Below are 25,130 nucleotides of genomic sequence, written 5' to 3'. Positions count from 1 at the left end.
TATTTTGTAATTTTGACTCATGTCCTACGTGTTGGTCTTATTTAATGTGTTAATTCCCACAGACCGTCACTAACCCCATCTGTGACGTTGCCCCTATTTGTCAAATTTTCAGCCTGTTACCTCACATTCAGCTGCTTGTCATTACCGTGTGACCATACTTCCTCCCAGCTGACGGGTTCAGGCCTAAAATTCACAGTAAACTTCCTCCTTGACTCATTTAAGTGAAGAAATACACAACATTTCTATACCTCCTTTGATTTTTCTCTCTCTCTCTCTCTCTTTTTTAGCAGCTTTTTTTCATTTTTATAGTTGGCACCGGCTCCTACCACATGACAGTCATAAGGCATGATTTCAGCAAAACTTGCCCTTCTCTCAATTTTATTTATGCCCGTCCCTCAAACAAATTCCCACTGTTGCTTAAATCAATCCACAGAAAAATATCCTCGTGACTTGACGATGGTCGTTTTTTTTTTTTTTTTTCTCTTCTGCCAAACATGGATGCTAATTAAGATAAAGTGAGCAAGAGATAAGAGGCAAAATATGAGTGAAAATAAGTTAGAAAGCATCAGCCACAGGGGACTTTAGTTTTAATATGTATGTGTGACTTGCTGAAAGCTATGTTACTAACTTGAATTAATATTCACACCACATGACACCTTCTGTTACAGAGTTGATCATAATAATAATAATTATTATTGTTTCAAAGGTCCTAACTCTTCAAGGACTAAAATTTGAAAAGAGAAACTGAGGCTTCGTTGGGTCAGCCGGGCTTTATACGCTAAGTGGAATCTGTACGCCACTGTACGCTGTCACCCCATCACACGTAGGCCAAGTTCATTCAGGAGTAATTTAATTGCATACTTCATGTCCGAATTCTTCATGCCTCAGTGGCTACATTGTATGAGGAGGACAAACACTTTTTATGTCACAACTTTGGCCAGCAAGGATGGAAGCAAGGACAAGACGTTCTCTTCCAGGTTGCAAACATTCGCTGCAAGATAGAATAAGAAAAGCTGGAGGGCCCCGGTGGCCCTGCGCCGTCTACGAACACACCCCACATTTAAAGCACTGTTGACACAATCACCACCCAAAAACACATTTACTACACCGTAAAAATTTGCATAAGTTGTTTTATTCATAGTTATTGTCCTTTTTATACTTCTTTTTTTCCCACCAGTTCGTTGTTTTTTTTTTTTTGTTTTTGTTTTTTTCTGTTGTTGAAGTGGACATCCCGTAAAGTCAAGCCTGAAGCCCTTGGTTGAGCTGTTCTCTGAACTGAAAAGAAAGGGTAAGAGGAGGAGTGGATTTCCCTCCTCTGTCTCTCACTCTCTCCTTGTCACGCTCACAGCATCTCAACTCAACCTTTATTTTCATTTGTTTGAACAAAGAGTGTACCTTACAGTATATTTACACATCATACTGACTGACTGTTTAACAATTTCCACTTAGATAATGCAAGGAAGATTGAACTTTCAAGGTTTTGCGTCTTTGTTTTTCATGTTCTTCTACAGTCTTGTTCTCCTTTTGATCCACTCTCTCCTCTCATGCTTACTTTGTACTGAGGTTTTTCTTTTCAGCATCATCATCTTTTTCCACCGCCATCATAACATTATGATCATCATTATTATATTGATATAACTCTTTTCAATAGATTCCTCTCTGACAACTGTACAATCGTACACAGTGTTTGACTTTTATATATATTTTTGGGAATATATTATTTCAAACCTAGAAAAAAAGAGGGAAACGTAATCCCAAAGAAAATATATTAGTGTCCCAAAGTAACAAAATCATGCATGTCTTAACGTATTTGTCCATAAAAACAAAACAGAACAAAAAAAAGTTAACGTAATGGATGGGATCTGGTTTTATTTACAAACTGATCTTGGCACTGTTTTTTTTTTTTTTTTTTTGTCGTCTCTTGCTGGAAACTGGAATGATCATAAATACTTTTGACTCTGCCGTGTGTAACATACTCCTGGTATTGTTGGTCAGTGACCTGCTGTAAAAGGCAGGTTTGAGAGACATGTTCTTTTTCTTTTTTTTCTTCTTTTTTTTTTTTTAAAGCACAAAAAGATAAATGAAAGAGGGCGAAAGAACAACATTAGAGGGTCGACCAGGGGAAAGAATGGAAACAGTGCGTAGAAAACGTATTTCACTTCAACTTTAGGCTGTGGCAGTTTCCTGTTTTAGGCAAAAACCCTGTGACATCGTGTCTACTGACTTCTTCTTTTTTAAATGTTTTTTAATTTTTTTTTTCTTTTTTTTGTTTTGTTTGTTTTTTACTCCCAGAAATACTCTCGCTCTCTCTACGTCTCGTTAGGTGCACTCACTCTACTACTCATTCTACTGTGGGTGAAAATCCAAAAGAGAGCGTTGATTCTGTCAAAATTATTGTTGTAAAGCAGCATTAATTGACTCAGGCAAATAAAATAAAGAAGACAAAGGCTGTAAAACTGCCAGTACAGACCTACTACTCAGTGTCAGGTTTGGCAGGCTTGTAGGGGTAGCTGTCTAAAATTTCCAGTGTTGCCTTGTCAAACAAGTGCGTGACCGTTGACCCAAAGATCTTATGTGTGAGCAAACAATAAGGGTGTGTGTTTGTGTGTGGGTTTGGGTGTCTCTGCATACTCGTATTCAGTGCAAACACGTAGGGTAAGGATCCCATCTTGACCATGGCCCATCAGCTCCGCTGTTTCAATCAAAACAGATGAATCTACAGTATCGTCCGTCCCTGCCCATCTTACCACCTCATTTCTTCTCCAGTTTTCCGTTGCACCATCTTCAAAGGGATAAACTGTCAGGCACGCTGACGTGCCTTTGTTTATCCAGCCTGATGGCGGGCCCCCCCACCCCGCCCAGCGTCAGGTCCTAGCATAGCCCAATGTACTTGAGATTGTTCTGGATGATCACGTCCGTGACAGCGTCGAACACAAACTGGATGTTGCTGGTGTCAGTGGCACAGGTGAAGTGCGAATAGATCTCCTTGGTCTCCTTGTTGCGGTTGAGGTCCTCAAACTGCCGTTGCACGTAGACGGCCGCCTCCTCGTAGGTGTTCTGACCTTTGTAGTCGGGGAAGCACACTGTCAGAGGAATGCGTTTTATCTTCTCAGCCAACAGGTCCTTCTTGTTGAGGAAGAGGATGAGCGATGTGTTGGTGAACCAGTTGTTGTTGCAGATGGAGTCGAACAGACGCAAGCTCTCGGCCATGCGGCTCTGTGTCAGGACGGGAAGGGGGAGGAAACAAAGAAGAAGAACATATCATGAGAAAATGATTTCACAAAAAAAAAAGAAGAAGAAGAAGCAACAACTCAATTCAACACAATTTATCACATTATCCAATCCCTTTCACGCAGGAGGAGTCTTGTGACTTGGACCGTGGACGGTCACAACAACATTTCAGGATGAAAATGGAGACGAGACAAGGGGGAAGTCAAAAATCACCCAGCACACGTCACAGATGTCCACCAGACTGGCTGCTCTGTTATGTCAACAGAGACTTGGGAGTCAGGCTCGCGAAGACCTGCGTTTGAACTCTCCCATTCTCCTCTTAAACTGCTGATTACCCCGTTAACCACAGGCCACTTTCTCCAAGTCCAACATTGAGATATGATCGGTCACAGATGATGTGCTGTGGTCTTATTTGTATTCAATGTGGAACCAGCTTATGCTGATAATTATGAGTGGAAAGTCAGAAAACTGTTGACAGACAGGCTCTGAGGACAGGCCGCTATAACCTTATATAGCTTGTCATAACACTAGTGTGAGACCGAGCTTACAGAAGGCTAATGGGAGCAACAATGAATCCTTCTACTTGACACATGCCTCAGTGCTTTTATGATTAATTTAAATTCTTAAAACATGCTTTATACTTCATTTTTTCATCTTTAAATAGAAAAATAAATATTTCCTCTTCCAAATGTGGGATAATTATAATTTCTAATTTATAGTCCTCAGTGTGTCACATGAATTTTCTCTTAAATCAGGTAAAAATGTATGTAGTGTGTCTTGTTGTGCCTACGTGTAATTTTTTTTCATACAGCATGTGAAATTATTATTATTATTATTATACTCTTAGGAATATTACAAATATGTTGATTTTCCAAATTCCTTTTGCATAATGGTAATACATGCTAGTTTAGGTGCAACGTTAAAGCCTGTACATGTCAGCCCCTCCAAACTTCCTTCAAGTTTGCGCTCATGTGATGTCGAACGTATAACAGAAAACAACGAAATAGAAAGTTGATCTGTTCATGGCAGCTGCTGGCATGTGGCGAGAGGCCAGTAGCTTGTGACTGGGAGGTTGTCAGATGGAGGACTGCTGTTTAAAAGGTTACGGAAACAACATGATGCTCTGAGCAAATCACAAGATCCGCACAGTGAGTGGGAAAAAAAAAAAAAAAAAAAAAGAAGATGGCCAAGGATTAGACATTCGGTGTGCAGATCCAAAGCAAACCCTGGGTGTTCAGTGGTGTAAGTGCGTATTTTGGGATCATGATGAAAAAGTTGCGTGTTTGAGAACCAAATGTTTCAACTCTGAGACCATCCAAAAAAAAAAAAATGTGATCCTGCAACAGGGTGTACAGCCTGGGCGAAGGTTGGTGGCGTCACTCGAGGCTCTTTACACATGGATGTGTGCAGCCACTGGCCCTGCGGTACCAAGCTTCTCTATCCACTATCTGTAAACTCCTCCCTAGCTTCCTCCCAGCTCCCACATTAGTTTAATAATATATTAGGTCTGTCCATACAAGTTGCAAGTCAGTTCAGATGTTTTGCTAAAGGAGAAGCTCCTGTAATGTTCCGTTTATTAGCACTTCTGATTCGTTTCTGTTGCATTAAATCGGTTGCACAGACAGTATTTTTCCACATGCATATGTTGAAATGCTGTTACAGTGTAATTTTGGTTTTAGAACTACAAGCCCATGTCACTTTAACAACGGCTGTGCAAAACACCATTGTGGCAAACTGTGTATATTTTCTACATTTACATCGAACAATTAAAACTTTTGAATATTTGTGTAGCTTAAATAGCCTTAATTTAGTTTAACATTATAGGTCATATCAAAATCTATTTTTATTTATTTATTTTTTTTAATTTAATTTCACTCTGCATTCAAAAAAAATTTAATTATTGAACACACCAAGTTATATTTGGACAAGGCAAGCGCTTTCATGGACACGGCCCTCTAGTTTCCGACTTCTGTAACTGGAACGCTGATAACTCAGGTGTGACGTCATTCCCAGTGCTGATTATTTCTGCCCTCTGAGGTAAATGGAACGCACCATTAATATACAGCACTCTAGAAAACAAACCATTTTTTTTAGGCGGGTTGTCTGGTTTGTCTGAGCAGCCCAGAATAAATGCATCCCTGAAGGAAAAGAGAGCTAGGCACTGAGTAATGTTTAAATCTTTTCCAAAAAAAAAGAAGTTTGAACAATTAAAACGAGGACAAGGAGAAAAAAAAAATGGAAATTGTTCAATATAGCTCAATCTGTTCTGCTCTGAAATTGTCCCTTTCTGTCCCCATTCTCTCTGTCACCCGATCGCATTGAAACACGAGGATCTCTCCTCCAGTACGTGTCCAAACATCGTATGCTACACCGGTTCGCGTCAGGCTGTTTTGACTCCCCCCCGCTCCCCTTCTTCTCAGGGTGTCAAAAGAAAAGAGCCCAGCTGCTATGAGAGTTTGACGGCAGACAGCCAGACGAGCCTCAAGAGAGTCTCAGGTCGCTTCACCTGGTCGCTACAGCGTTTATACAGTAAGCAGTTGTCGATGGGGATTGGGACGAGGTGGGGGAGTGGCACCCAGGAGCATTAAAGCACACAGACCCCCGACCGGCACCTCAAACACCCACTGATACACAGCTACGTTCACACACACACACACACACACACACACACACACAGCTTTCCCCCTCACCTCCTCCTGTCAGAGTACTCGAGAGAGGCGCAGGCTTTAATTAAGCTTAAGAATTAATGAGGAAGTTCATCACAGTGTCATTGCTTTGTTTCTAATAAATACAAGTCATTTAAGCGTGCAGCCACCCCTTTGTTATTCATTAAGGTTCATTTTAAATGCCACTGGCCTACAAGAAAGGGCGTTTTGCATTTATCTGCCGATGTGATTTATTTTTTTTGTTTTTTCCTGTCACCATGTTTTGTTTTGTTTTTCTTTCTGCTGCTGTACCTGTCTGAGAACTGCATTATTCAGGCTGCTCCCTTTCTGTTTTCCCTCTCTGTTTAATTACTAATGTCTTCACTGTGGACAGCCACACTGCTGGGTTTAGACTCGACACACAAACAAACAAACACATTAGTTGTACATAGAATTAATCTAGTTGTGGATTCTCATCAGAATCACATTTTTACTAGTTTAGGGGAGACATGTAACCTGGGTGGTGGTAGTAACAGTATGCAATGCTAAAGCTACATAGAACGGAAACCAAGCAAGAATGTATTGCACATCTTGATACTTGATACTTGAAAAATATCATTGTGTTTTCTGGAAAGCTCTTGTTCCAAATACCAAGATGTTACATGAACATTAGCTACATTAGCTAGCTTATATGTTCAGCTACATGAAAGAAGGAAAGAAAGGCCTTTTGTTCACACTTTTTCATATTTAAGAGAATATTCCTGTTTATAATCTGAAACACACATGTCTGGATGCCCGTGTGATTCTAAACAACAGCCAATGTGAATAAAGCGAATGATTTTTTACATTCAGATCAGTTCATCTTCTAGGCCGACGTTGCCGTGGCTTGAAAGGAATCGCGCGTGTGACAAACTTTGATGTAAAAACATGAAACGCCGTTAATTAATTCCCAGTCTTTGTTCGTGTGACAGGGAGTTTTTTGGGAGATGAATAAAACCGAAATAGATACGGAGCTGACGCTGCAATCAGTGTCTGCGCCGATGTTTGGCCAACACAAGCTCAACCAGCTGTTAACCTCATATCCACAGTTTTCCTCATCATGTCGCAGACCCACTGAAGTCGCTGCGGTTCCTCAGCCTTAGCTGTTTGCGTGTGATCCTGCACTACATATTCACGCGCCGACGCGCACACAGGCGCACGAGACATGCATGCACATGCACCTCGTCTTTTCTACCCTGCGCTGCTGTTTATTGTACAGCAAAATCCCCATCCTCGCTCCTTTCCCTTTCTCATCCTCCCCTCCCTAGTCACAGCTCACTGTCAACAGCGCAGGATTAGGAGCATTTGACTGGCCTGTTGCTAAGCAACAGTAACCATGGTAACGGATTCATTATGAAGACAGGGATGGGACAGGGAAAATGAATCAGGGAATGGGTTGATGGGTAAATGTACTGTAATTATTATGGTGTATTTTCTGTCTTGTGCGAGTTGGTACGTTGAAACTGAACCGGGGTCGTCCAGAATTTTTCCTGCCTTTGTGTCAGAGATCACAAAATCACCAGACACAACAAGCCATCGTTATAAAACGACACCTTTTCCTCTTCTCTAAATACACCGAAACGTTGTTTTGTTTGCCTATGTCTTCGTACATCTGTGTGTGCAGGAAAATGGAAGAATGTTTCAGTTGAAAATGTTTTGAGAAACACCAGCTTTGCCATCTTTTGCTGTGCTCTTCATCATCCTTGTCCTATTGTTCACGGCGCCTCCGTTTAAACATGTAGCATTCTGCTTCTTTGGTTTAAAGACTTGTAACTCAGACTAAGAAATAAATGAGTCAGAGTTACACTTGAAAGAAAATTGATGAGTCACCTCTGGTTGATAGTTGAATCACTAAACAGTTGTTTTTCACAAAGTTTAAATGAACTCATGCTTTTTATCCTTTCATGCTTATCTTCAATCGTTGTGTCAAATGCACTGTAGCACAATCAATGTTATATAGTTTTAGGAGATAACATAGGCCTCAGATAATCGCTCCACTGTACTGTATGAAACTTGTTATTTCACTATTTAAGGTGTAAATTCATGTTCCCTCAAAAAGGTTAAAGCCAGGATGTGGTCACGTCTTTGTTCCTTATCTAACAAACGGTTGAGCCTGCACAGCAGTCTCATGTTTTGTAGAGGCCGGCTAAACGGATGGGAAATGTAACTGTCATTTTCTCAGAAATGCGCTCACGCAGTATTTCACCCTCGTCGAGTCTGCTCAGTGTTTGGTTATGAAGCATTTTTGGGCTGTAGCTGGTCATAATTGAATTGTTATGTTTTTGAATCGCTGCTGCGTTATGCTGCCGCCTGATGATCCTGTGGACTTATTAAGGTGTGGCCTCATGCTCTGCGCAGAATTATTTATGTTCGTTTCTCTATTTTACCTCTTACATATTAGATATAAACAGAGTTATACTTATGTAATGTGTGTAGCAAAGGAGAATGTGGGCTCTCTGTGCCTGTGCTAGTTTTCTCTGGTTTCCTCCCACAGTCCAAAGACATGCATGTTAAGTTAATTGGTTATTTTAAATTGACTTTAGTTATGTATGCATGTGAGTGTCAGTGGTTGTTTGTGTTTCTGTGTTAGCCCCGTGATAGACCGGTGACCCGTCCAGGATGTGCCCCGCCTCTCACCCAATGACAGCTCGGCTAGGCTCCAGCCACCCGCAACCCTCCTGTGGACCAGCAGTTATACATAATGAATGAGGATGAATGGAAAAAGAATGTGGACATAAAGTCACAGTTAACAGAGTAATAGAACTGCAAATTACTTAAGATACAGTCTATTCTGGTATTTAGTCTAGTCTGCTGTTTGCAGCTCTGACCATATGTGTGAAATTGTTCAGCATTTGGTAATTTAACTTGTTTGATTTGATTTTGAAGTCATACATATTAGATTTGTCTTTATTTGCTATTTGCTAATAATTTAATGTGCATCTACACTTATTGAGCTTGTCATATTTGTCATTTTTAAACAGTTTCTTACCAACTGCCTGGGCAAAAAAAAAGTTGCAGCCGAATTCACCAAAAAGACTACAGCTGACTGCACCTGAGTGAGAAGAAATAACTCTCTATACCAGCTGGTGGCAGTAGTCTATGTTCATCCAAAAGGTGAAACCAGAACCCAGCTGACATTTTCTTACTTTCAACACTGTCCACTTGTTTGCTAAGCTGTTCGCTAAGCTGACAAGCTCCACCGCTAATTCAACATGATATACCAGCTGAAAATATTCAGACTATAGTGCAACTGGTGGCAAAATTACTACTGCAAAAACTGATGGTCAATCATCACGGCCCTAAAACTTCCCACACCTGAGACAAATGTATAAAGAGGTGAGTAGATGACCATTAAAAAGTTGTTTAGCTGCACTCCCAAACTGCTGTAATTTCCATGAAAAGTAGCAGTAAAGAAAAAGAAGTAACAGTTATGTGCTCTCATCTATAATTTTGACATTTGCAGTTGATGTGGCTCAGTGATTATCGCTGTGACTTCACACAGAGAGACCTAGGCGATAGACTGACAACTTGTTCAGGATGTACCACACCTCGCACATGCTGGGATGAGCCCTGATCTCTCGCTTCTGATCTCGTAAAAAAAAAAAAAAAAAAAAGCATGAATATTCAATTATGGAATTACAAGAAGAGTGTGAACAACTGTTCATGGCGCCATTTTTTGAAATAGAGAATAACACCATGCGGGTTGATGTGAAGGGGGTGGGACAAAAGTGAAGTGCAAAGATCTGCCAACAAGATCATTACTATGACCTTGCACTGTGGAATGAGGTAGGTCACATATGCTTCTGAGCTCAGGTACTCCACCGTAAGATTGCTTTCTTCGTCTCCTGTCTTTGAATAGTAAACTTGTTTTTTTTTTTTCTAGCACCAGTTAACTCCCTTTGCTACACAGTGCCTCCACAATCTGCTAATTCTCACAGGTACAACCTCACACTTTATTCTGTGAACCCAATTAACACCATACTGCATTTTCTCCTCAGACTTTATTTTTAACCTATAAAACTAATTGATTTCATGTTCTGGCCTGACACAGTGTAGGCCCTGTGTTATCCGGGTAACCCATGAATTATCAGGCCAGTTCGGTTACAGTGGTGACAAAGTTTCCTCTGTGCTCGAGCTATTTCTAGAGTTGAGTGTAAGGAATCAAGGTGAACGCGGATATATGGAGCCGCCTCGGGATAAAACATAGTTGAGCTTAATCAAAAAAATAAATAAATTAAATCTATTGTTGATTTTCCATTGTCATTGAGGCGGCTATACAGGCACTAACAGCCTGACTATTCCAAAAACACTCAGATAAGCAGATGGATAAGCCATGCATAGGAAATTGTTCAAATTCCACAACCATGGAGAGTAGATAACAAACCAGAGCTCTTCATTTAGACGGATTCAAAATAGCTTTCATTGTTGCTATATTAAGACAAACTGACTGGACATTTTTTTACAAAGTCGGTCCAGTCATGCTTGCCTCCAAAGAGCCCTGGATAAGGACCGTCTAATTTAGATAAGTCTTAACTAAACATTTAGAGAACAAAGCTGAATAGGCTGTTAAGGAACTGCAGTATGCAGTCATTACTTTGGGTTTCACCCAAGCAGTAATGTTCAGGGCTGAAAAAGAAGCCAATGCACAAGTCCCAACAAATTACAGTTCCTCTAATGGCCACTTGAGGCTGACTCCAAAAGTTGGTGAACCCCCATAGACCTCCATGTTAAAAAGAAAATGCCCTTTCCAGCTTTTATAAACATGTTTACAGTGCATAAAACTGTTTGGAGCTCTGTGGTTGATTATGGAATTAGTTACGTGAGAATACATGAGGTTACATGAGGTTTGTGCCACAGCTGTTTAAAACTTAACAAAGGAATATTTAGAGTGTGTTGGATAAATATCTGAATGGCCCCTATTTGAGGCAATATGACTGTCTGCTGCATTCAAGGGTGCATTGTGCACACTTGTGTACATATGCATTTATTCATTGTGACTGAATAAATGGGGCCTTTTAAAACAGAATTTTCTTACCGTCTGGTTGTCCTCATAGAGTTTCAGGTCATAGCCGCTTAGCTCTACACAGAAAATGATTGCAGTCACGCCCTCGAAACAATGAATCCACTTCTTCCTCTCGGAGCGCTGTCCGCCCACATCAACCATCTTGAAGGTGAGCTCCTTGAAGGTGAACTTGTTCTCTACAATGCCAGTGGTCATGTCACGGGATCGCAGGATGTCCTCCACAGTGGGGATGTACTCAGCTGCAGAGATGCGGTCCAGGTCATTCAGGTAGTAGGCAGTGTTGTCCTCTAAGTGGTACTCATTGGACCTTTGAAAGCACTCCTGGACCCCTGAGTCTGCCCACAGACGTTTCATTACCCCTTGCAGCTCTGGAGTGATCTCCCCTTTGCTCTCAGCGGGCCCTGTGAGGGCAAAGAGCTGCACGGCATCATAGGCTCTGTCAGGGTTGTGAAAGTCAATCTTAAGGGTGGTGAGGGCACGAATGATGCGGGTGAGAGAGTCGATGGCATTGTACAGGATTAGGGGCTTGTACTCCTTGCAGGCTTCTAGGTTGAAGCCTCCACTGTGGATGATTTTCATCTGTTTCACAATGGTGCTCTTGCCAGAGTTGCTGGTGCCAAGAAGCAACAATTTGATCTCACGCCGCTGCCGCTGACTCTCTGAGCGCAGGTGGCGGTCGATTCGCCGAGAGCGCCGCGCCGCTTCCTTCTCCTCCGAGCTCTGACGGCATCCCATGGTCCTCCACCACGAGGTAAGCACAAAGGAACTCGTGCTGCTGCTTGATGGGAAAGCAAATTACAATGAATCGGATCTGGTGGAAGTGCTGGAGAGGGTTTATGTGAGCTTGCAGGGGAAGAGGCAGACAAAATTTTTACTACAGACCAATTTAACACTAGACAGGAAAGCCACCACACAGAGGAGTGACTCAGGAGTATTTCATTCTTTTTGTTCAGGGGCAGTCTGTGAGTTCTGTGTGGGCAGAACCCAGACTTGTGGGATGCCCACACAGCGCCTGGCACTGAAGTTGGACTGCCTGCTGAAGCCAATGGAGCTGGGGTTCATAGCAGGTGCTGCGCCTGAGGAAAAGCTCTGCAGGAAGGCTAGGGAATGTTCACTGTATGTCAGTAGAGAAAGTGTTTGGACTTGATACATGCAAATAGCAAACCCCCCTCACTCTCCTCCCACATGGCTCTTGTGGTGCGTCGCCTTTGTTTGGCTTCTGCTACCATCCACCTCAGTTCGATATTTGGCCTGTTTGGCTTGATCCTCTTGATAAAATCCTTTCTGCTTCTTCTTTGGTGAGAAATCTCCCAGAAAACCAAAGGCCTTCGAATCTGCAAACACACAAGACAGAGAAAAGGAATGAATAACAGGTTTAAGACAAAGAAATCAATCAATTTCTCTTCAGCCCCATCATTAACCGATATGCTGAAAGCATACTTGAGCCCACTCTTGTTTTTCTTTTCTTCTGTGGGTCACAAGAAAAGACTCTTGCACATTGCAGTCTAGACGTTGCTTGGTATTCCTTGGCTCAAATAAGCAGGAGCAGCTCATTAATTAAGGCTTCTCTCTTTTTGTCGGTTGTCCTCACAAACAAATAGGTCTAGAGTGACTCTAAAGGTCTCAGGACAGATGTACTGACGCACTTGTAACGACCTGCTGTCCCAGCTGTGTCAGGGGAAGGGAAGTGAAAAGCCATACTTGATAGAAAGGGGTGTCGCCAATGACAGAGAAAAGAGAACTAGAAAGAGAAGTAGGCCTCAAACACCCAGATCCTCTCTCTTCTCCACAAAGCTCAACAGGGCAAACGTCGGTTTGTTGACAGAAAGTGGTTGACACGTACTCCACCTATCTCATACTAAAAGAGTGTGGGCGACAGTTCGGACAAATCCTAAAATTGTCTTAACCAAATGAAACCCGTCCAATGAAAGACGTCACATGCACACTAACCTCCACACCGCCCAGTCAACCACTACCATTATATCCATGTTCTGTTGCCTCTTGGGTTCTTTTCCAAACAGTTGCACAGCCGAGCTCTCTCTATCTGCAGTCCTGTGTTACCATAGACTCTGAGCCAGAGGAGATTTTAGCTAACCACGCCTACCCATTTAACACTACACACACACACACTCATGATATACACAATCAAGGTCAAACACACGGATATAAACAGGCAGAGAGAAAAAAACGCCATTTCAAAGGAAAGTGGTGCTATATAAACAAGATGAATGTGTTTCCTTGTAACCAATAGCAGCTTCCGCTATTTGCCTTACAACCCTCAAACTGTCCTGTTTTTGGTCTGCTGTATCCTGCTGCTCAGCAAAACGGCATCAGGTGAAATGCTTACTTACTGTCACAGCGGAAAATAGCAGGCTCAAGACGGCAGGTGCTTCTCATGCTTTCATACGGCTGCAAAGCCCCTCGCGCTTTCCCAGACATCTGTGTTTTTATCCTTCAAAATCTACATCAAGATCAGAAAGGGAACGCAAATATTTCTGGATATTCATTTCATCGGGGTCTTGTTTGGATAGCGTGAGGCATCATTTTTGCTTTATTAAAACACATAATGAATTTCAACACGCTCGGCCGCTGGACGTGGTCTATAGCGTGTGCTATATTTAAAGCAAATAAGTAATGGACTCCTATTATTTTCTGTGACGCACAGATCAACACTGAAACAGGCTATATGCTGCTGGCTGAGTAAAAAATGTGAAATCGTACTGTGGCCTAGTTTTGTCGGCAGAACTATACTATGCAGACCTGTCAGAGAGTGAGAGAGAAAGAGGGAGCCTTCCTCGGAGCTCGGGGAGAAAGGTCCACTCTTCAAAAGACTGAGAGGACAAACAGAGCAGAACAAAGGCATAACAAAGCATCACAACACAAACAGAGTGGAGAGCGTTGTTTCCTGGCTTCGGGCACCTGACTACTCTCAAAATGGCATACCCAGCCAAACCGGTTAATGCACATTGCTCATTTTGAGAACCCACGAAACACATTAAAGCTGCGCGGGAAGTCATTTAATTTTCAGAAACACGCAGCGCTTGCATATTTGCATTTTTTTCTTAAGCCATGCCACTTTCTTGGTAATTGCTGTGGTAGTGTGTAGTGTGCCGGGAGTGCATAGAAACATGGCTGGTTTCTTTACTTTCTTCACAATAACTGGAGCATAACCCAGCAGGGGGATGTGCTTGCAACTATGAAAATGTTAACAAAATGAATTAGGAAGGTGCATCCAGGATGAAAACATGCTCATAGTTTATTTATAATACAAATTGCAGTCGGTTTTAAAGATGAAATAGCTCCAGATGCATTCAGCAGCAAAAAAGAAAATGAGTTCAACATGCCTGCGGTGTCGTCCTTATCTTTATTCTGCTTTCTCTGCAGGTAACAACAGTTCTTAGAGCGAAAACTTTTTAGTATACCGTTCAGATCGTTGTTTAGATCCTTATCTGTCACAAAAATATTTTCAGAGGCCATTCTACAGAAACCTCAGACATAATCTCTAATTTCAACCTCACGGACATCGAGACAGCTCAAAGTAGCTCAAGTTCACCAAGATGACTGTAAAAACCCACCTACAAAGTACCTTGAAAGTACCTTTGAAACAGCCAAACCGCCCTGTGTTGCTTGGAACTACGGTAGTGTGAAAGTGGTTTGAACTAAGAACCAATCTGTTGCTCTGGCTCTCTGTCCGTCCTCTCTGGCAGAACGATAACTGAACAGTGATTTAACAGGCGTCTCTAATTGTGCGTGTACTGTCAATTTGTATGGCAAGGTCTCTGCATGCACCAAGTTTTTAATTCTGTAAAATGCGAGGATTTTCATCAGCGCGTTACGTCATTTGGTGTTTTTGTGCATGTTCGAGTTACAAGGACAGCGAGTGTCAGCCTGATGAGTGAAGGCAGAGCCATGGGGGCTACTCAGACAGGCCAGGATCTCGATGCATCATGAGGGCTGAGGAAATTTGATAGCCGGTATGAGAGTTTAGCCTGGTCACTCTCTTACCCTCACGGCTCCTGCTGCACACTCCCATCAGCTCTCCCTCCATTACTCTCCCAGGTGCTTGCCTCCTATTATTAATTTACCACGCTGCAAATAATTACAATCACAACCTTTATTGTAATACAGTGTGTATGGAGTCACTCTGCTTCCCTGCTGTGCTTAGTCTCCCCCCCCAAAAAAAAGAAAGAAAAAAAAAGCTTTTAAAATTAGGGTCAATTGCATTAGATTGATTGGAGATTTTAATCCGTTACACAGTGGTTATCAGTGCTCAGATACAAATTGAAACAAGGAACATCTGCCAGAAGATGTCTACAGGCGACCTGATAGGAGCACAGATTTAAGTACCACGGAAGTGTTTTTTCAGTTGCCAATTTTAATAACAGATGCAAATCAGGAACTTCTCAACAGTATAAATGAAGCTGAAGTAGAGTGATGAGCATCGCCTGGTGATGTAAATGGTGACAATGGACTCAGTGTTCCAGGCGCAGCAATTTTAAAACGCTAATAGAAGGACCAATTGTATCCTAAAGCAGATATTTTGAGGAGTCACACAAGCATATGAAATCATTCTCAGTGAAACATGTGATTTAAATGTAATTCAGTTGAACCAATAGACGAGTGCAAAGAATGCGTCCGGGAGTGAGGCTGGAAGGAGTGACAATGCACTTCTGTTCTAATGAATAAAAAGTGTGCGACGTTAAAAGGAAGGTGAAAAGGCCCAGGTGTGCTTTTAGTCATCTTATGATGGTTAATGAATGAGGCGTGCAGGTGGCAGCGCTGTGGTCAATGGGTTTGCGTTTCAGTGGGTATCAAATGAGGAGTTTAGTGTTAGAGGAAGGAAGGAACAGAACCTAGACACCTAGTTCAGATATAACAGTTGGACCACAAGCCAGACGTGTTTCCCTTTTACAAACCAATTAAACATTGGCCTCAGAACTAAGAATGAAGCCTGTTCATCTTAAGCAGGCCAAGGAGTTTTGAGTATGACCATCGCTACTCTCTGTGTTCTGGTAATGATCACAAAAAAAGACACACCTATGCCCAGTTTGATCTCTACAGAGCAAAACAAGCCAATTTACATTTATGCACATGGAAATAGAACGACTACTGAGCCCTTTGTCTCACCACAATTCACTTTATTTCCTGTAACAGAAAGAAGTATAATAAACCCTATTATACAAATACTTATAACAAAATGCAATGTCATCTCCGTCTTACTGACTACAGCTTGATTCCCTCCAGCAAACGAACATAAAATACATGGACACACAGAAAACAAAAAGGAACTACTCACATGCCTGACGATCAGCTACACAGTGCTTATGCTTTCTCATCCAAATGCAGCTGTTTTAGACGCTGAAAGCTTGCTTCCTGCTTCTGACTATCTTTCCCCTGGCTGTCGAAAACGAGGTTACTGAAAGGCTCGAGGCTGTCTGGTCACTGTCCACGTACAGTGTCTTACTGGTATCACGCAGAGTGATTTTTACAATAATATCTAAGACCCCAGGAGTGAAACAGTAGCTAATCCCTAGATCTGTACTAAGTCCTGCTATTGTGTCAAGATTAAGCAGCCGGAGTAAAACTGTGATCAAACCTTCGGGCCGCGTCAGATATTTATGAGCTCCGTGGCGGTTGTCTACAACGGTGGGATTTTTCAGTCTTTGTTTTTATAATTTTCTCTCTAGTTGTAAAGCAAACTACGTAAAAGTCTGAAAATATAGGCATCCTTGTGAGTTTGTGGTCTGTGAAATTCCCAGCCGAGCAGAGAAGGGCTCCAGGCGAGACAAGAGGCTGTGTGGAGAGACATTAATTTATGTGATGCCACGGAGGCAGTGAATAAGAAATGTTTTTCATGAGAAACTCTTACGTGATCAATAGGCACACATTCCCGAGCTACTCCTGTCTGCACCGGCGTAGACAACCACTGTAAAGTCTTATGTAAGGCAGCTTGGCGTGGACCGAGGCGGCAGTTTTACAGAATATTGAGCTGGTTCGAATCCATCGAAAAAACTTCCATTCCCAAATGAAGCCATATATAACAGAAAATCTGGTAAACGGATGCTGGCGCCAACTAATCCTCTTTCAGATAAACATGATTGTTGGCACTTTTTCCTCACAGGGCGGTGATTTAAAATGTGCCGAGGGAAAGGCAGGCTGAAGACTTAAATAGAACAACCATGATTGTTGATTAAAAAAAAAAAAAAAAGGCGGGTGGGTGCAATGTTGAAGTCACCCCGACCTCCATGGTATAGGTCGAGGGCGGCGTGACATTCACAGGTTTTTCTAGATTGTTCGGAGCTGTGGTTGGTGTTGCCAAGCCACGGCGGAGCATCCTGCGCACCTGCCCTTTGTTTAGAGAAGTTTCCACGGGCGTTGGCATTTCTTTGAAAGGGATAAAGAATTTAAACTCTGGTCACTGTTTACAGTTGAAACACACTATCTGAATGTAATCTCCTGCCGCCAAGACAGCAAACAAAAGACTTTATCTCATTTAGAAAGAGCAGATTTAAGTTCCACGGTAGTTCAACCCCTGCAAATAAACCACTAACTGATTTCTGCGTGTGGGTATATTCCATTATACTAATGTTACATGTTACTTCCTGGTCAGACACCGACAAAGTAATTATAGTCTTGAGGAGTATTCACTGGAGATTTTTAAATATTTAATCAGTGTTCTAGCTGCTAATGCCTTTTCAATAAAGGGCTCTAACCTTATATGCTCCCGTAACTTAATCGATTCGACGTGTCACATCTTCGTTTCTGTGAAGAAATCTTTATTTTCTGACTAAAAATGAGTCTGAATTGAGGACGTGAGGTTTTGTCCTTTGCTGTGCGAAATCTTTTTGGATCACAACATCTATGTGGTTGATGAGCTATGCATGACTCAGATCAAGTCTTTAAAGAACAAACTCCCCTTTAGCTACTCCAAGTTGAGACGCCAAGACAATGAATGAGTAAGATGTGGGGGAAAAAAATGACAAATTGATATTAGCTACACAGAGCACAGAGCAGTTTATAAATTGACCATGGATTGACCACAGAAACTATTTTTCATGGCTATGGATTGGATTATTTAGCTGCTTAGAGAGTGGTGACGGGCTGTCGGCATCATTATTGACCACTTCGGTCATAGGTTAAATGATAAAGAAACAAAACAAAGGCAGAATTGGTGTTTCTTTCCTAAAATGAAGTAATAATGACACGTTTTACATCACATCTGTATCTGCTGCTCTGATCCTAAACAACAGGGATGTCTTATCGCATGAAAAAAGGATTAACTTGGCCGTTTAAATGGATATTTAAGACACATTTAAATAACTAAAAGTCATTATTCTATTACTGAATGAGGCTTTACAACAGAGACTGAGCCTTAGGCCCACTGAATCTGGTACTTGATAGGTTCAAAGATTGTCCTACTTCTGAAGCTACACATCAGAAGCTTCTAATTGGAGAAAAAAAACTTTTATTTTGAAGTAATTACAGCAAATCCAAAGACACCTGTCATTTTTTGATGGAGTTGGGAGTTTTAGAACAAGAAGGAGCCAAATATTTTTTCATCAGACAACAATGGCTTGTGTTGCCACCCTCTGATTTCTGTAGTAATGGTATCATTAAACTGCATCTGCTTTTACCATCAGCGAAGAGCGCCGCCAAATCAACCAGGACAAAAAAGTTGCTACTCGAACTGTAAATGCTGTGGTGCAATCAGAAGACAGCAGGCTTCAGCAGTTACATAACCAGTCTTTTATGTTTGCTAGTTTGTCATATAATTGCTTTTTATTATTTCTTTTTTCCCTGTTTCTCCAAACTGCACAAGAGCACTGTAGAGTCTCAAATCAGTTCTGCTTGAGTTACTGGAAGGAGACATGTAGATGTTACCAGTCTGGGAATGTTTCCAGAAATTCTTGCATCTCGCTGCTTGTATGCAGTATAACTTTCCGACAAGGCAGAACCGGCTACTTTGGCGATAGTAATCTTAATCTTTAAAAATCCTTGACCTAAAAGGAGAAACCCTAAATAATAATATTGAAAAAAGGCTGCTCGTATTCTTTTAACTGTTCTGTATTTACTGTCTGACTAGGTGCTGTCAGACGAAAAACAGAAACGGAGATCGACTGGGCTGATAGGCAGAAAAAACACAAAGCACAAGTGCAGCAAGATAAAAGCAGATCGTGAGCATGCTGTGGATGTGTGTCAGAGATAGATTTCTGATGAGCAAATTACGCGTTGGTGATCTGCAGGGCATTGCGCCGAAAACTTCCTGGGTGCATTTTTGTGCACACCATATGCTGCAACTATACAACATTGTGGAATGTGGGACAAAAAGCAGGCGGTCAATTTCATGCTTCGAGCTGCCTGGTGGTAGATCAATGTCACCTCAATGCCAGTGCCTGAATACAGATGGATGCAGATAAGTCATGTGACGCTTGTGGAAAAAAATAAAATAAAAATACACATTGTGTTTCTTGTCACCCGTAATGATTATAACACATGCTTTTCCGCGCATCAGCGCAGATCTCAGTGGAACGAAATAACTGAAGTATTCCAACCTAAAAGGCCTGCTGCCGTGTGATGACTCAGATCTTTGTGGTCGCCTCAGTCCACGTCAGCAGCTTAGGAGATACAGGTTGCATATAGGTCGGGTGAACTCGTGCATTGTGTGCCCCACTTTATATTCACCATTCTGACTGGATTAGCTTTCTATTTCCCACAATAACGCAGCCCGTCTGTCGAAGTGACATCCTGTCTTTGTGGTCTGTCCTGGAGAATAGATCGGGTTGTAGGGAAAACTGAACGTGCACTAGGCCTTGCCATTGAGGCCCGAACAAGGACGGCTAGGTAGCAGCTAGGAGGTGGTGTTACCAGGGAGCTTGTCAGCATCTGTTACAACTCAAAATCTCCCAGAACAGTCCTAATTGAAAACACTAAAACTTGTATGTGTCGCAAGTCTCCTCTCTAATGGAAAGTATGCAATATTTACTTTCTGTCACCGTGGTCTGATACAATTTGTTCATCATGGATGCTTCAAATCATCCACTCGATTGGTCAAACCTATCGGAGTTATTGTAAACTCTCTTACATTTGATTGTTCAACATTTGGTGTTGTTGCTTTCTGACATGCTATGCTGAATGCAGACTTCAGAGAAGGATGCCTGTGTACTGTACACATGTGAGGACAGTACTCATTCATTATGGAAAACAATGACGGGCAGTGTTCTCCTCGCTGCTCCCCCAAAACAGCGGGCTGTTTACAGGGTGGAGATGGAGGGGTGGGGAGGTGAGAGTGTTATGGGCGAGCTCTCTGTACGCTTGATGCTTTTCCGTGATAATGCTCTGTTTAACGTTCCCAATCTCAGTGGCCGCGTTCCCCCTTCACACACTGAGTCACAAGGCCGGCCGGCGATGACAATGACATGCTTGTGCACAGGCTGAGCTATGGGTAGGATGTCTGATGTGAGGGGATAAGATGGCACAAGGTGGACACTGGAGTCTCGTGTGCATGCCACGGTGGACAGGCAGATGTGAGTATGCACGTGTGCCTTGGGATATGCATATACGGCTGGTGCACAGGTGCACACTTTCCAGAGTTTCTGCCCTCTGAACTACATCTAATAGATCAGAACAAGTGCGGTTCGTGTTACACACAATCTAATCTGCATTTAGTTGCAGCGTTATCTTCATATTAGTCAACATTCTGCAACAGAAGGAAATTGTGGGTGACTTTCAGTCGTCTACAACCCCTTGACATGATGCGCAGTTGTCTGATTTGATAACTGTAACAGGAAAAGGAACGAAGATTTCACACTGCAGCTGATGCAAGAGTCTTAACAGCCAGTGTGCGCCACAAAATGAATGCTATTACGGACAATGAGAAGTGAAACTGAATTACCGAGAGTAAAATATCCTCAGAGTTGAAGCAGGGCTGGTCCTCCTGCAGAGACTTTCCAGCAAATGATGTGGGGGGAAAAAAAACCTGTTAAGTCTAATATATTCTGTTTAGCTGTGTCGTCAGGCTCCTAACAGATAACACTGCAGGTACAATTTGACTGTGCGTGTTTACTGGATTAATGCGCGAGGAGGGGAGAGATAGGAGACGAATGAGATATGAGAAAATGTCACCTGTTCAAACAAGGACAAGGACTAATGCTGCGTGTAAAACACTGGAAATCTGAACTACCTACTCCACAAACACAGTGACAATATTTATTGTTAAAACGGCTCACGGTAAATACAGGAAGGAAAGACTGAGGCGGACAGTAGAGGCCACGCTGCCAGCATCATGCCGTGTTCGAGCATTTTCTAGGAAAAGCAGACCTGCGCGTCCTTATTCCAAGAATTAATAGGCCTCAGATCACTGAAATATACAGTATGTGCATCCATGCATACATATATGTGTACACTCACACGCCTTCCACTTCTGTCAGAGCAGACCAACATCCCTCAGCAGTGGGTAGTAGGCCACAGCGCTCCCTCATCATCCCCCTCCCTCTACACCACCTCCTTGTTGTCATATGACCGCTGTTATGTGTGTGCAATGGAACACAAAGTTGCTCTGTTAGTCCCCTCTGCTCTGCCCTCTCATCACTCAGATTTGAGTGCTGGAAGTAAGGCGCTCTCGCTCGCTGGCCTCAGTGAAACAGACAAGCCCCTGTATGCGACTACCAGCAAAGATTAGAAAGGAGGGCAAAGAGAGAGGGAGAGGGGGGTGGGGTGGGGTGTGCGAGGGTAGAGGGCTGAATTGAGCTGATGTTGTTTTATGTAACACCAAAAGATAACCTAATCCTCGCTCGTCCACGGAGCCCCGCCCAAAGATTTAGTTCGATTGGACTGATGGCCCTCCTCGCTGATGCGTCCGGCGACGGCTGCCAAAAAAACTCGTCTCGCAGTTGTTCGCGTGGAGCTGACGCTTCCCGGGTCTGTCCCGGGTACCTGGCTGGGATTAAAGACCCAAAACGCGGACGCGTACGCCGAAGCCGGGCTGCACCAGAGCAAAGCCCCGTTTGAGGGTGACGAAGCAGCAGAGGCGCACGGGGACCTCGGGGGACACATAAAAACCTCCTCCGCGTCGTGTTAACCATCAATTTCCACGTCAACTCTCACAACTAGCGAAACCAATATTCTGTGATAATATTCTGCCGCTCCCTCCCCAGGACACAAACGACACCTTGGATTAATCATTTTATTAAGCAGGCTGCTGAGGGAACTGCACAAGGCCCCCTCGGTGCTTAACTGTAATAGAGCCGAGTTTAACTGTCCAAGGCGCTCACGTGCGAGGTTAAAGGCAGCTAAGAGTGCACCGGGCGGTGACACCGGCCTCGGCGGTGCGAGAGCTTCCACCTCAGCAGCCGCTGCCACTTTAAAACCAAGTCTGTCCCCGCTGTCCCTCACTATTATGTCACCCAGTGGAATGGATGTAGCAAGTAACAAAAGAGGTGGAAGGAGGTCAACTCAGCATAGGGTTGGCCACACTATTGCTCTCATTTTTGTATGCACAAAGGCCAGTGGAGCTGCGGCATACTGCGTACTACCCTTTTAACAAAAAAAAAAGAAAAGAAAAAAGAACTAAAATTGGCTCGAGCGCGCTGTTGGACGAGAATTTATTCATAATTTATGTGACATGTATTCTGCTGATTTAGGAGGTTTGTGTCTTGAGGGGAGTGCATTTGGCTCAAAAAAAGTACTTAATCAAGATCAGAGCAATTCTCTTTTCTTCCAACGTTACATCCAAACGGCCTGTATAAGGGATGACATTTTTCAGTGTGTGTGTGTGTGTGTGTGTTTGTGTGAAGACTCATTATGTAAGCATGTGATTAACCTTTATATTTCATGCCGGACCTTGTCATCCATCTTTTCAAAGCCAAGGTCATTAGTGACCTCTGACATTTTTAAACGTGTTGCAGGGAAAAGCAGATTTTATATATATATATATATTTTTCTTTCTTTTTTTCTTTTCTTTTTTTTTTTTTTTTACAGCTGATTTGAACAGATGAATTAGTGCAGCTTCTGATTATAGCTTTGTTTTTTTTTTTGTTTTTTTCCCAGTGAATGTCACCTTGTTTTGTCTCCTGGTGGTTAGCAACCAGTCACTGAGACGGTAGTAGCATAAATTAAGGAAAAGATCAGTACAAAACTGTCAGGTACACCTGCAAAATATTGTTTGGGTGCAAAACATGGTTGTGCATGTATTCCTGATTCTGGCAGCAATGATTATTTTCATTTTGTTTTTGTCTAATGTGGCAACAAACGTGACAAGCATCTTTTCTTGACATGGCATCCGGAAGCATCTATTGCCATGTTAAACGACAGCTTAGCGCTAATAAAAAAACCAACATGGTTGCAGGAGCAGCGCGCTCCTCGTTACAATGATTTCACTAATCTCCTTGCTTGAAAGACGCATGTGATTGAGCAGCAGTGCGTCTCGGCTAATAGTGAGTAACACATGCTTTTCATCAGAGCAGTTAAACTTGCTGCTGCCCAGGAGGCTCATCCCAATTTGTAGTCGTTACACCGTTATGACAGCGTTCCCATCCAGCTTTTCCGCGCGTCCCAGTATGACGGCGTTACAGAGGGGTTCAGCGAAACCATCAGTCTAATGTTCTTGATTCACCCCGAGAAAGAAAGGCGTGGTGGAATTTCCACCATCTTCGCCTTGATTCATGGATGTCTCAGGGCCTCGGTGAGCTCTGCTGCTGCTGCTGCTGCTGCTGCTGGAGGAGGAGGAGGAGGAACTATCACAGACACATCGAGCATTCCTTCTGTGTCACATGCTCAGAAAAAGCGCTGTCTTTCTACCACCGTGAAATCATCACGGCCTCACCCCCCCACCCCCACCCCTCCACTCGTCCATCCGATCTGTTCCAAATCTTCTCTCTTTCCTTCTTTCGCTCTCCCTTGCTCTCTGCTGCATCAACCTCCGCCCCTCTGCCCCATCTGCCTCCCTACTGTTAAACCCCCCAGCCCCTCAACCCCTCCCCACACCGGTCCTCTCTTTTTCTCTCTCTCTCTCTCTTCCTAGCCATGTAACACAAACACACACACATACAGTATACACAATTACACATGCTCTCCCGATGCTACACAACAGATCCCAACCCCCATTGAAAAAAAAAAGAAAAAGAAAAAAAGAATACAGTAATGCTCTGTTATAAAAGGTTGTTGAGACAGAAAATGTCACAAACGCTCCTGTTTTTGCCAGCTGAGTGATGCACACGCTCTGCTCTCTGCCTCTTTCCCCCCTTTCGCAGTGTTGGGATTTATATTCATAAAGAGGCACAAAACGTCTGGACGCGTGTGAACCGAAATGAATCCCAGTGCGAGATTATTAATTGATGCAAATTCGCCCAGAAACCAGCAACGGCGGACAGCAAGCTCCGCTGGCAAAATGCTACAATGTTGGGCCCCGCTTATCCCAGCGCCCACAGAGCCTAGCTCCACGGGATTTGTGCACCTCCCACTGCACATTCACATCCAGTGTCTCGTAAAAAAGCCAGTTGCGAGCGCCGAACACCTGATCGTGCGTGTGCGATGGCGGTTTTTGCTCTCTCATTTCCCCTGTTTCTATTCCAGCCAGGGCCCGGAACGGAGCGCGGGGGGACATTCCCACACCTCCGCTGCATCCTCCGCTTGTCCTACATACGGTAATTACATGAACCGAGCGGATAAACGCTTTCTGTAAGAGCCTAGGATGCTCTGGGGAGATGATGAGTCAAATTGCGAGCGTAAGATAGCAGCGTCCGCTGGCACACGGCTAACAGGGTGGAGGAGGGGACTGGACAGGCTGCCTGCCTTGGTGCCATCTCTCAACATCACCTCCCCTGTTTCATCAGGAAACCACAGTCGGCTTCCGCAGTATAGAGAAATATGGTCTTACCGTGTTCACAAGCCAGCATCCATTTACAGAGGATACTGCAGACGAGCCCTTGCAGGGGGAGAAAGGCTCTGTGCAATCCACCTTTAGTCCTGCTGCTTCATCTTCATATCTTCCTCATATTCACAATCTCTCACACATCTCTCTGTCCCTCTCTCTCTCTCTCTCTTTCTCTCTCTGTTTCAGCGCCCCTCTTTCTGTCTTATTAACGTCTGTGTTCTATATCCTCTCTTGTTTGCTCCAAGGCAGTTGAGACACTGCAGCGATGGGGGTGGAGGGTGTGTATATATGTGTGCGTGTGCTTGAGTGTGTCAGAGACAGA

General features: G+C 43.2%; 1 protein-coding gene across 1 annotated transcript; it reads right to left on the bottom strand.

Moving 5' to 3' along the window:
• Positions 1–1,892: 1,892 nt before the first annotated feature.
• gnaz (guanine nucleotide binding protein (G protein), alpha z polypeptide) lies at positions 1,893–25,130 on the bottom strand. Its single transcript, XM_047569121.1, has 3 exons — positions 24,812–25,130; positions 10,951–12,272; positions 1,893–3,216 (listed from the first exon to the last, which is right to left on the bottom strand). The coding sequence occupies exons 2-3, from the start codon at positions 11,671–11,673 to the stop codon at positions 2,872–2,874; spliced, it is 1,068 nt and encodes a 355-aa protein (XP_047425077.1). The 5' UTR covers positions 11,674–12,272; positions 24,812–25,130; the 3' UTR covers positions 1,893–2,871.

The sequence above is a fragment of the Mugil cephalus genome, chromosome 19 (assembly GCF_022458985.1).
Source record: "Mugil cephalus isolate CIBA_MC_2020 chromosome 19, CIBA_Mcephalus_1.1, whole genome shotgun sequence".
Taxonomy (NCBI): Eukaryota; Metazoa; Chordata; class Actinopteri; order Mugiliformes; family Mugilidae; genus Mugil; species Mugil cephalus.
Note: the sequence above shows the minus strand (reverse complement) of the source record. Positions and strands in the feature narration are given on the sequence as shown.

Excerpts from the sequence above, each read along its gene's own strand:
- gnaz (XM_047569121.1), bottom strand. The coding sequence starts at position 11,673 with ATGGGATGCCGTCAGAGCTCGGAGGAGAAGGAAGCGGCGCGGCGCTCT. Across the intron at positions 3,217-10,950 it reads TCTATGAGGACAACCAGACG|AGCCGCATGGCCGAGAGCTT; the intron begins GTAAGAAAATTC and ends GTCCTGACACAG.